Source organism: Pseudophryne corroboree, chromosome 6 (genome assembly GCF_028390025.1).
Source record: "Pseudophryne corroboree isolate aPseCor3 chromosome 6, aPseCor3.hap2, whole genome shotgun sequence".
Classification (NCBI taxonomy): domain Eukaryota; kingdom Metazoa; phylum Chordata; class Amphibia; order Anura; family Myobatrachidae; genus Pseudophryne; species Pseudophryne corroboree.
Genome location: NC_086449.1, coordinates 769,181,351 through 769,194,985, shown reverse-complemented (window position 1 = coordinate 769,194,985; position 13,635 = coordinate 769,181,351). Strand labels below are relative to the sequence as shown.

The 13,635-nt window shown below is 45.0% G+C and overlaps 1 protein-coding gene across 2 annotated transcripts in view; it reads right to left on the bottom strand.

Annotated features, from left to right (window-relative positions):
• The window catches only part of SLC6A7 (solute carrier family 6 member 7), a 109,141-nt gene extending 98,508 nt beyond the window's left edge, over positions 1–10,633 (bottom strand). The window contains exons 1-2 of one of the 2 annotated variants that reach the window (XM_063928632.1): positions 10,314–10,633; positions 7,377–7,483 (exon numbers count right to left, since the gene is read on the bottom strand). Coding sequence is in view for 1 of the 2 variants with exons in the window: in XM_063928631.1 (XP_063784701.1) it covers positions 10,314–10,346 (33 nt within the window). In the remaining variant the exon portion in view is untranslated. The remainder of the gene's footprint in view (positions 1–7,376; positions 7,484–10,313) is intronic. The other variant, XM_063928631.1, reaches the window with a different exon arrangement.
• Between the last annotated feature and the right edge of the window lie 3,002 nt (positions 10,634–13,635).

Here is a 13,635-nt window from a genome sequence, read left to right as displayed (position 1 = left end):
CTAAGCCGCCGCCTACTGCGAGTGATTCTTAGCATCTTAAAATTGCGAACAAAGTAATCGCAATATTGCGATTACACACCTCGTAGCAGTTTCTGAGTAACTTCAACCTTACTCGGCATCTGCGATAATTTCAGTGCTTGTCGTTCCTGGTTTGACGTCACAAACACACCCAGCGTTCGCCCAGACACTCCTCCGTTTCTCCGGCCACTCCTGCGTTTTTTCCGGAAACGGTAGCGTTTCTTCGCACACACCCATAAAACGGCCTGTTTCCGCCCAGAAACACCCACTTCCTGTCAATCACATTACGATCGCCAGAACGATGAAAAAGCCGTGAGTAAAATTCCTAACTGCATAGCAAATTTACTTGGCGCAGTCGCAGTGCGGACATTGCGCATGCGCATTAAGCGGAAAATCGCTGCGATGCGAAGATTTTTACCGAGCGAACAACTCGGAATGACCTCCATTATTTGCAGTAGGAAAGAAGTGGCAAAAGCAGTACAGCGTATACAGAGTAATATAACATTGTGAAAATGTGCTATAATGGCAAGATTTGGGCTAACTGCACATAATAACTATTGCTTAACAAGTTAGTAAAAGTATGGCTGCAATTCTTCTTCTCATTCTCCGCTCCCCAGATATACAATGAAAAAAAGCTTTATTACGTCAGTAAAGCATTCTTTCACATGTCAATCACCGTCAAGTCTGTCTTCTTATATTTTATACAAAGTGTTATACATTTTTTATATTGTTATATATTGTTGTATTATTTACACAAATAGCACTGTACTAGCAAGCCTTATCTTAAAGTTCCACTGTGAAGCGGAGATGTACTAAGCCTTGAAAAGTGATAAAGTGGAGAGGGATAAAGTACCAGCCAATCAGCTCCTAACTGCCATGTCACAGGCTATGTTTGAAACATGAAAGGAGCTGATTGGCTAGTAGTTTATTACTTTCTACTTTATCACTCTTTAAGGCTTAGTACATCTGGCCCAGAGTGAGAAAACGAGCTAGTCAGATGAGGCACACGTAAATCCGCTGTGACAGTCAAGGGGAAGTGGTAACTTAAGCCTAAACGCTCCTGCCCAGAAATACTTAGGTATTAAAGGTCAATCATAGTGATACTGTAAGTGGCTTTCTAGCACGGGGATAGAAAGAAAGCCCCTTCGCCCATCCTTGTGAAATAGACGCATGTGTCACATGTGAGGGTCGTTACCGTTACGTACGGGCATACTAGAAGCAAAAGATAGATCTGAGAACATGCTTATATATGTACTTCTGCCCAACTCTGCACAGGCTGCAGTTTTGGCGACAAGCTCTCCAAGAGCTTTGCTTACGTTACGGTCAAGTTACTGTGGGGCAGATTTATTAAGCTTGATGAAGTGATAAAGGGGAAGGTGATAAAGTATTAGCCAATCAGATCCTAACTACCAAGTCACAGGCTGGGTTTGAAAAATGACAGTTAGGAGCTGATTGGCTGGTGCTTTATCACCTTCCACTTTATCACTTCTCCAGGCTTAATAAATCTGCTCCTCAATATTTCTCCAGTTATAAGTGGTTCCACAGCAGGCGCCATGCAAAAGTATTCTTAGATACGCCATCTGATGTATGTTCATCAGTTTCAATAAGTGCTGCTATACTCTCAGGATTTGTGGTCTTCAGTATGCCGACTGACGGGATCCCGGCGCACAGTATACCGGCTCCGGGATCCCGACAGCCGGCATTCCGACAGCCGGCATTCCGACACTTATTCTCCCTCGTGGGGGTCCACGACCCCCCTGGAGGGAGAATAAAATAGCATGGCGAGCGCAGCGAGCCCGCAAGGGGCTCATTTGCGCTCTCCACACTGTCGGTAAGTCGGCGGTCGGGCTCCCGACGCCGGTATGCTGGTCACCGGGAGCCCGACCGCCGGCATATCGTAGTGAACCCCTCAGGATATCCTCAGGAGAAATCCTCAGACAGACAGAAAAGCATTTATTTCCTATTCCACTGCTTTAAACAGGATAATCATTAAAATATCCAATATTTAAGACCCTCACAATGTATCTAGTATGTTATATATTAACACAGTTTAAGGAGGCGAGACAACCTCTTATGAGGACCTTAGGGACAGGGGACAACCTCTTATGAGGACCCGGAGGTGCACCTCTGTACGGAGCTGTAGACTCCGGCATTGTGCCAGAGTCTACTGCGCATGCGCAGGTCTCTGGAAGCATGGCGCCCGCCATGATCCGGAGACCAATTTGGCAACCGCGCATGCGCGGTGGCCATTTTGGTGGAGATTTCCGCAGCGATTGCAGGTCCCGGCGCTGGACTCCGGAAAGGTAAGTGTTAAAATGGGTGCGGTGAGGGCCCCGCTGGACCCAGGGGCCCGTGTGCACCGCACCCATTGCACCCATTATAGAAACGCCAATGCTTAGGGATGTCCCATTACAACTTCTACCACTTACCTATCATGACAGCTTAGACTCACTTGCAAATGTTGGTGCACTTCAGTGATGGTCACCCCTTGGCCTGCAGATAATAAAAGCCTAAAGGGGAGAGGTATCAAGCCTTGGAGAGAGATAAAGCAACCAATCTGCGGGCGGCTGTCATTTCAAATACATGACAACTGATTAGGTGCTTTGCGCAACATTTTCTCTCTCCAAGGCTTGACACATCTCCCCCTAAATCTGAAAGGTAGATTTAATGTTCAGCAGTCTAGGACAGTATTAACGACAGGACCCGCAAAACTTTCCCTAGCAAAAGAACTATCAACCGTTGAGTCTTCCATATCCAAAATGCTTGGAAAAGGAAGTATTTTGAATATCGGATGTTTACGTACAGTATTTTGGAATATTTGCATACCATTATGAGATAATTTGTGGATGGGACCCACGTCTTAATACAGAGTGCATTTGTTTCATATACACACAGTCTGAAGGTCATTTTATACAATATTTTTATTTTTTATTAATTTTGTGCAATAAACAAAGTTTCTGTATATTGCAGGTGTCACTTTCCCAGTTGAGCTAAACAAATTCCTTATTTTGGATTATTCCATACTTTGGAATTTTGGATATGGGAGACTTAAGGGCCCTACACACTGGCAGATAACACTGCATGATATGAACGTTTTCGTTCATTAATGAACGAGAACTCATTCATATCGTTCAGTGTGTACGCACAAACGATGAACGATGCGCGGCCCCGCGCTCGTTCATCGTTGGTGCCCCGTCGCTTATGCATACAGGCCAGTATGGACGAGATTGTCCATATTAGCATGCATTGCTATGGCTCCGCGTGACGGTGGGAGTGAAGAAACTTCACCCGCCCGTGCGCGGCCGTATCGGTGGTCGTGCAGCTCGGCGGTGGGTCGCCCAGTCTATAGGGCCCTTTAATCTGTATTATTGTATTATTTTATTAACATTGGTAATCTCTACCAGCATCAGCTATTGTGGAAGGAAATGTCCGGTTTCATTTCATTTACTACATGAAGCTAAGAAAAAACCCAGATTTTTATTTCCTACAAATAGAAGCTATCATCAATTTTTCCAAGCCGCAAGTAAGAATGCAGCATGATTAGGCAATGTCTAGGCCCAGACGGAAAAAGTGGGTGGAATTCTGACGTGAGACATTAGCATTTAGCCACAAAAATATAACGAGTTAGTAAGTCTAAGAATCAAGTGAAATTTGTTTTTTTCCTGTTAAATCTATTCATGTTAGTGCAGAATCAGATGCCAATTATTACACACAGTGGAGGATGGCAGGGCCAGATTAAGTCCCGTGGGGGCCCCGGGACAACTAAATTTTGGGGGGCCCCTCCAATAAAATGACCCCTGGCCCTGTCCAAACATCCCTATCCTCCCCACCCCAATCTGACCACAGTGCACCCCTGCAGGGTACCTTCCCTTCTTCTACCGCTTGGCACGCTGCTCGTTGTACTCAGAGGAGGTAGACCTGTGATTAGAGGACCAGGAGATGCTGGAAACCAACTCCTCCATATCAGATGCTACCGCAGCAGAAAACTCGAAGTCTGAAGATTCGTGTTCAGACTGACACGACTCTGCACTATCCTGCTATGTGGGATCAGAATCTAAATCTACCTCACTCAGGGGTCTATTCATGAAGCGGTGAAAACACTGGAGAAACAGACCAGTGGAGAAGTTGCCCATAGCAACCAATCAGCATCTCCCTTACATTTTATAGAACGTACTTGATAAAGGCTTCCTTCAAAGCTGATTGGTTACCATGGGCAACTTCTCCACTGGTCCTTTTCTCCACTCTTTTCATTGCTTCATGAATAGACCCCCCAGTGGTCTATTCATGAAGCAGTGAAAAGTGTGGAGAAGTGAGCCAGTGGAGAAGTTGCCCTTGGCAACCAATCAGCTGCTCTGTATAATTTTATAGTATACAAATTATAAATGTTACTTCATTGCTAATTGGTTGCTATGGGAAACCTCTCCACTGGCTCACTTCTCCACACTTTTCACTGCTTCATGAATAGATCCCTAAGGCTGGGATGAATCAAAGCTCACCGCCACGGTCCCATCCCGTTTTCGCATCTTTTATTGTTTTCCGGAATGTATTAATAAAGTTTTGTGGAAAAAAACTCTTTCCTTTCGCATTGTGCAAATATCGCGGGAGGTTTGCGCAGTTCCTCCTCCCTATTGCCGGCTACAGAGCTATCACACTGGCCAATGTACTAACATTCAGCTCGGTGCTTATGATTCGCCACCCATGACTGGCGAAATAAACGCTTTTTAGTGCACCTATTAGTGCCTCAACTTATAGTAAAGATACAATTGTGTGTTTTTTTTGCTGTTGTTGATTGGTTTATTGGCAAGGGAGTGCCCATTCAGTTTGGGGATTTGGATGAAAGCTGTGAGGTGTGAGGCACAGGATGGGAAGTGTCAGGGGAGACAGGTGGAGGCCTCGTAAAGCACAGCGGGGAATATGTCCTGGGAGACAGGTGGCACAATAAAAGAGATTGCTGCTTCCTCAGAAGAGAAGACAGTTTTCACTGCCGGAGAAGTACAGCAATGAGCAGGAGGTAGCTTATTTAACTGACTGCGCAGTACTGTCCTTTGGCGCCTGATCCTGGACTACAGCGGATCCCGGAAACCTAACTGCGCATGTCATGGATCTCGGATCACCCCCTCGCATGTGCAGTTCTTACTGAAGGAAACCGCGCACACATCGTGAAGGGGGGAGTCACCGCAGTCACTGATTGCAATATATTATATTAGTACATGCCACAAAATGATCTGTATTTTCAGCACGAAACATGAAAAAATACCGATAATTCACTACATTGGTCACGATAATTAGTACATCCCGCCATAACTCTGACACCTCTAAGAATTCAGTCTATCCAGTTACTAGGAACCATTGTCATAAGTAAGAATGAACCAGTGAGATCACTGAGAATGCAGCCTATACATATACTAGGAGCCAGTGACATCACTCAGAGTTCATCTTATCCACTCACTAGGAACTGGTGACATCTCTGAGAATGCAGCCTATACATTCACTAGGAGCCAGTGACATCACTCAGAATGCAGCCTCTACGTTCACTAGGAGCCAGTGACAACTCTGAGAATTCATCCTATCCACTCACTAGGAACTGGTGACATCTCTGAGAATGCAGCCTATACATTCACTCAGGGGCAGATTGGGATGGAAAACCAGCCCGAGAACTTTATGGAAGCAACCCTAATGGGGGTGCAGTATGATGAGGGGGTGGGGTCTGTTGAGAGAGGCAGTATTCCTCCGCATAGGGCCTGATTGTATGCAATTGCGGCCTTCCTTGCATCTTTTGCTGCAGTTGTGCCTGAGGCCAGGGACGGATTGGGAACCAAAAGTTGCCCTGTAACATTTCGTAGAAGTGTCCCGACATGGGCAGCACAAGAGGTATAACATACCGTGTAGCCATGGCAGCATCACTGGATGGCAGGGTTCCTGTACTACAGAGATGGAAAACTGAATGAATGGGGACAATGCAGTGTACTGAGTGCGGTGGGCTGCCTGTCATGTGGGGGGTGGAGCCACATGACAACACACAAAACAGGTCCCACAGACACATTGGTCTACCAGGTATCTTCCTGGTGATTCCTATGGCCAACCCACCCCTGCATTCACTAGGAGCCAGTGACATCTCTGAGAATACAGCCTATCCAGTCACTAGGAACCAGTGACATCATTGAGAATGCAGCCAATCCAGTCACTAGGAGCCAGTTACATAAGTGAGAATGACTGGTGACATAAGTGAGAATGCAGCCTAACCATTCAATAGGAATTGGTGACATCACTAAGAATACAGCCTATCTATTCCCTAGGAACCAGTGACATCACTGAGAATGCAGCTAATCCAGTCACTAGGAACCAGTTACATAAGTTAGAATGACTGGTGACGTAAGTGAGAATGCAGCCTATCCATTCAATAGGAACTGGTGACATCACTAAGAATACAGCCTATCCATTCACTAGGAAACAGTGACATCACTGAGAATACAACCTATCCAGTCACTAGGAACCAGTGACATCACTGAGAATGCAGCCTATACATTCACTAGGAGCCAGTGACAATTCTGAGACTTCATCCTATCCAGTCACTAGGAGTCAGTGACATCACTAAGAATACAGCCTATCCATTCACTAGGAAACAGTGACATCACTGAGAAGGCAGCCTATCCAGTCACTAGGAAACAGTGACATCGCTGAGATTGCAACCTATCCAGTCACTAAGAACTGGTGACATCACCGAGAATGCAGCCTATCCAGTCACTAGAAACCAGTGACATCACTGAGAATGCAGCCTGTACATTTACAAGGAACCAGTGACATATCTGAGCAGGCAGCCTATACATCTTAACGAATAGTCACATTGGGCAACTGCCCAGGGGCCCACAATTATAGGGGCCTTTAAGAAGGGACGGGTGGTGGCCACACCATCAGAGAGGCAAGGCAGCATTCTCTACCTGCTTCCCAGCCTGCAGCCAGACAGTGAATGGCTATCAGCATGCTGATTGGTGGATGGCAGAAGTTATCCACCAATCAGAGTGCTGACAGTCATTCACTGTATTTAAGCATGTGGAGAGATGTCAGGAGGGGTAAGTTATGATTTGTTCTTTAATTGGTTCCCATGAATGGGTGGGTAGGGGCCTCAGCGCAGTGCTTTGCTCTGGGCCTACAAAGCTATTAAGGCAGCCCTGCACATCCTGCACCTATATTTTGAGTTGAGGATACTTGTGCACTTGCTCTCTTGGATAGGCAAGCCAGGGGCGGTCATGTGTACATTCATTGAATCTGGAATGTAGAGATGCTCGTAAACCTGGATTCTTAGAGGTGTCTGACTTGCACATATTTTTAAGTTCCACCCATCAGGAGCTGTACCGTACCTTGCGCTTCCCAGAGACCCGAGGCAAGTTTCTGAGTTGATTATGATGATAGCTGCATTATTGCCTTGGCCATTTCTTAAGCTATGTGCAATTCAGAAAAGCAGCCACTGAAATATAAGCAAATTCAATTTTTGTCTTGTTCTCGGGAATTGCTATTGTGCATCTAACTCAGTCTAAACAGGTGCTAAGTATGGGGCTGATAATCTGCATCTGGCTACACGGGGGGCGGGCAAAAATAGGCAAAATGTAGCATACAAATTTTTGTTGTGCTCATTTCTTTGGTTTACTATTGCTATACACCCGGTTGCTGTGGCAACCCAGAGCAATAATACCATCGATTTCTGTTCTTTTTAGGTCAAAGGAACTAATACACCAATGAATTGCTCAGCATGATCATAGAAACAGCGAGACGATGCAGTAATTATGTTATTATTTTAATATCTTGAATTCCTTTTTATGATCCTGGCATGTTATTACTGTCTTCAGTGAAGAACCTGATTGTGACTATAACCAGGACACTAAGAAATCTGTATTGCTGGGAACCCTCACATATTACATTAGACATCATTCCTATCCACAGTATATAATTACAGAGGGAAATATGGGTTAATTAGAAGCAAATTAACAAAGGAAGCTATCTGATATTAGTAAGGCAGAAACATAAACATTGAGCATCCACTGGTGTGATGTTTGTAGGGGGAACATAGAAGATATAGAATATATTGAGGAATAAACTGGGAGTGTAATGAAGTATTGCAGAGGTTAATTTGTGGAAATGCTACATTCATCTGAGGAACCTTATTAATCAGGACACAGTGGCATTTCCCAGTGACTATCCAACCAAAAGATCTGTAGGATTCAATCAAATATTGTTTTTGTTGGCAAAACATGATGCAGACACTTGCTCCTCTCTTACCTTCAGGTGTATTACAGTGCAGCAGACAAAATGACCCATATACTGGTTGCCTACTAGAAATCAGCTGTGTTAAGGGATGTCTTAGATAGATAGATAGATAGATAGATAGATAGATAGATAGATAGATAGATAGATAGATAGATAGATAGACCTACTGTACATGAGATAATAGATAGACCTACATGAAATGATAGATAGATAGATAGATAGATAGATAGATAGATAGATAGATAGATAGATAGACAGATAGATAGATCTACTGTACATGATATGATAGATAGATCTACTGTACATGAGATGTAAGATAGATAGACATATAGATATACCTACATGAAAGGATAGATAGATAGATAGATAGATAGATAGATAGATAGATAGATAGATAGATAGATAGATAGATAGACCAACCTACTATACATGAAATGATAGATAGATCTAATCATGAAATTAAAGATATATAGATAGATAGACCTATGTAAAATTATAGATTTACATAAGATGACAGACAGACAGACAGACAGACAGACAGACAGAGAGATACATAGATAGATAGATAGATAGATAGATAGATAGATAGATAGATAGATAGATAGATAGATAGATAGATCTACTGTACATGAGATGTAAGATAGATAGACCTATAGATAGACCTACATGAAATGATAGATAGATAGATAGATAGATAGATAGATAGATAGATAGATAGATAGATAGATAGATAGATAGCTAGATAGATAGATCGATCTACATGAGATGACAGACAGAGAGTAATGGTGCCCATACATTTGTGAGATATTAGGTTCTATCCTTCGATTTCAACCGCATCTGTGAGAGAAATCGAAGGATTGCACATTTCAGGTACCATGAGACGCGATGCGCGGGCACGCCGCTCGAATATCGCGTCTCATGATAGTATGTGCTGCACTTAATATTTCTCATATCGCAGTGTGATCGCATGTGGTTTTTAAACCACATGCGATATATCGCACTGCGATGTGCGATGGGCACCCACCGGGAGCGGATGGAGGCCGCTCCCACTCGGCGGTGACGTGCCCATCACGTGATTACCATGCGATCTATCGCATGATCGCATAGTAATCACTTTGGCAGTTCAGGTGCGATTTCATCGCACCTGAGGTGCCGGTGCGATGCCCCGCGATGTCACGTCACGGGGCATCGTACAAGTGTATGGGTACCAATAGATAGATAGATAGATCTACTCTACATGAGATGTAAGATAGATAGATAGACCTATAGATAGTCCTACGTGAAATGATAGAAAGATAGATAGATAGATAGATAGATAGATAGATAGATAGATAGATAGATAGATAGATCTACATGAGATGACAGACTGACAGACAGACAGATAGACCAACCTACTATACATGAAATGAAAGATATATAGATAGATAGATCTATGTAAAATGATAGATAGATAGATAGATAGATAGATAGATAGATAGACAGACCTATGTAAAATGATAGATAGATAGATAGATAGATAGATAGATAGATAGATAGATAGATAGATAGACCTACATAAGATGATTGATAGACCACCACTGTATAGAAAAATATGACAATGCCAGATGCTAGACCTTGAAGGGGTTAACCAGAAGCCAGACTAAGGAACCCCATTCCATACATACACAAGAAGCCGCTGTGGCATATAGGCACCAGTGTAAATGCATACAGCCATTACTCGCTCTACACAGAACAGCGTGCCTCTGCAACAATGTGCTCTGCAAAGATCAAGTTCCCTAATTCTACAAATCACATTACATGGTCTACTGTCTGCGCTCATCATGTACACTGCTCTACCATTCTGCACTGCTGTTCTTCCCTATGTACAGTCTGCATTGTGAAATCTGACAGGTGTCTTGTTAATGTATTCTGTAGCAAATTCATAGTATTGGCAAAATGTGTCCCTGTGCTTTTCCCGATGCAGGATACGGAGTAGCATGAGGACACAGAGAATGCTGATGTCTCTAAGCACGAGAAGCCTGTTGCCTGCCTACCTGCTGCAGATGATGCTCTTGGTACCTCTTCATCCTGTTGCTCGGGGCTTTCCCCGTCTCTGCTTCGCTCCGTCAGGTTCTGTGCCCACAGTTGGGAGATGCGAGGCCAGCCTGCTGGAGAGATGTGCCTGCTCGCCTGCTCTCCCTCGTCCTCTATCTCTCACACTCAGGTGATTGGCACAGAATAGGGATGAGCCTGTTCTGCTGTTATTAACCCCTCTAGTTAGAGAAGAGCGAGGCAGAGAGAAGGGAATGAAAGAGCTAAAGGCCTCTGCGGAGAGTTTGGATGTGGGGTCTGGATAGACACATGAGCACCGATCTAGAAACACTTCCTATGCACCCGGATTCATTGTATGAACACATACAGTAGATTGCTCCAGAATCACTCCTCATACAGAAGCCGGGGAGTGCCTCATTAATGCGATGTGCAATAAATATTTACTTTATTAGCCGTTATTTATATAACGCACATGTATTAAGCAGTGTTTTACAGGGGATCCGGTCTCTAGGTCGACAGTAACTAGGTCGACCACTATTGGTCGACAGTAACTAGGTCGACAGGGTATCTAGGTCGACATGTTCTAGGTCGACAGGTCAAAAGTTCGACATGAGTTTTTACGATTTTTTTCTTTTTTTTAACCTTTTCATATGATCCACGTGGATTACAATTGAAACGGTAATCTGTGCTGAGCGCAGCGGTAGCAGAGCGAGGCACCTTACCCGAAGCTCGCTTGCCATGCGAGGGGACACGGTGCAGTAATTGGGGTTCCTGGTCACTCTACAAAGAAAACGACACCAAAAAAACATAAAAAACTCATGTCGACCTTTTGATCTGTTGACCTGTCGTCCTAGACCATATCGACCTACAGACCCTGTTGACCTAGTTACTATCTACCTTCCATACCACACCCGTTTTACAGAGAATGGTCATTCACATCAGCTTGCAATCTATATTCCCTATCACATGTACATGCTGGGATCCATTTGAGTATGTTTTGGAGGAAGGATGCGCAGCATGATGTGAAGTCAGAGGTCATGCTGCACAGCCAGCCACCTGCCGCACGGGCCTCACCAAACTGGAGGAAGTGACCTACCCACCCTCCCAGGTACTATGGTAGCCAGTTATGTGTACAGGAAACAAACCAATGCCGGGTATCCTGGGAATGAATCCTCGGATTGACCATTTTTCAATCCCGATACCCGGGATTGAAAAAATGGCCCTGGATTGGCCACCCTAGTAGTGGACAAGTGGAATAGCCTCCCGTCAGAGGTGGTAGAGGCTAAGACAGTAGAGCATTTTAAACATGCTTGGGATAGACATAATTATCTCCTTACAAAGAAATTGGGTTAAAATTACCAAAAGGATAAAAGAAAAAGGGGCAGACTAGATGGGCCAAGGGGTTCTTATCTGCCGTCATATTCTATGTATCCATAACTGAATCAGACCCAATGCCCAATGGAATATGGTAAGGGGTTCATAAACATAAAGCATGTGCAGATATAGGGCCTGATTCAGAATTGTACACAATACTGATATTTACAGAGATGAGCGCACTGGGTACCTTAGCAAGGTCGCTTGCAGCGAGGATTTAATTGCAGAGTGATTGCCAGTCAGGATGCATTTGGGGGTGGTAATAGGGACTGGTGGCAATGCCGCAGGCATATCTGAACCATTTTCTGAACATGACCCATGCTTCCATACGCAGTAACAGAGGCTCCGTCCAGGGGCGTTTTAAGAGAGGAGGGGACCAGCGTGCAGCCTCCGTTACAGGCCCCCTTCTCTCCGGCAGCAAGTAGACAGAGTCTACTGTGCATGTGCAGGTCTTCGAGATAATGGCGCCCGCGCCTTGTTCCCGGGGACATCTCCTGTACGAATGTACAAATCACTCGGAAATGGCCACGGCAGCCATTTTCCGAGTGATTTATGCCCGCACTAGAGGGCCATCACCATGGGACTCCGGAATGGTAAGTATATTTTTTGGGTGCAGTGTGGGTCCCCATTATAGAAACGCCAATGGCTCCGTCATCTCAGTTCCTGCAGCAATGCTGCACAACCATAGGGTTACTGAGATAAATGATTATTGAAGCATCTGCGACCGGTACTGCGTCTTTGTACACCTGTGGACAATACAAATCCCGGTGTCTGTGACATTTGCATATTTTCACACAGTAACTGCATACACAGCTGCAGCAATATTAACATATGATCCTGAATCAGGCCTATACCAGGGCTGTAACTAGGGGGGGCATGCATCCCGGGTGCAGGACTTGAGGGGGCGCCAAGGAGTTACAGAGGAGCAGGGTTTGTTTGTGGGTTTTTTTACCGTCAGTTCTGTGCTGCTCCATTGAGACAGCAGACAGCTCCAAAGGCAATGTATCTGACCCACCTGTCTGCCCGCAGCTGGCTCCGACGCTGTGCGAGTGAGCATCAGTACTGGGATCTCTCCTATGTTGGCTACTCTCTTAAACTCTCTTCTTTGCCATGCAGTGCTGCGACTAGCGTGCGGTGCACCATGCAAGCTATAGAAGCGCACTGTGCTCCCAGTTAGCAGTATCAACCTCTGCTTTGCCTCCCAGATAGGGGGTTTGGTGTAGCTTAAAAGGGGGTGTAGTGCAGTGATGTAGTGTACCATATAGGGCATGTAGTGTAGTAATGTATTGCAGTATATAGAGGCATGTAGTGCATTAATGTGGTGTAACATATAAGGGGATGTAGTGTAGCATATAGGGTATGTAGTGCAGTGCATAGGGGCATGTAGTGTAGGGATGTAGTTCAGTGTATAGGGGATGTAGTATAGTGATGTAGTGCAGTGGATAGGGGCATGTAGTATAGTGATGTAGTTCAGTGTATAGGGGATATAGTATAGTGATGTAGTGCAGTGGATAGGGGCATGTAGTGCAGTGATAAAGTGTGATGATATAGGGGGTTTTTCAGACCTGATCGCTCGCTAGCGTTTTTTGCAGCGCTACGATCAGGTCAGAACTGCGCATGCGTATGCACCACAATGCACAGGCGCGTCACAGGGGTACAAAGCGGTTCGTTGCTCTGCGATGGGTTTGTGTGAAGAATCCATTTGCATGGCCGATCGCAAGGTGAATGACAGGAAGAAGGCGCTTGTGGGTGGCAACTGACCGTTTTCTGGGAGTGTTTGGAGAAACGCAGGCGTGTCCATGCGTTTCCAGGGCGGGTGTCTGACGTCAATTCCAGCCCCGGACAGGCTGAAGTGATCGCAGTGGCTGAGTAAGTTCCGGGCTACTCAGAAACTGCTCAAATTTTTTTAGTACAGCTCGGCTGCACATGCGATCGCACACTTGCAAAGTT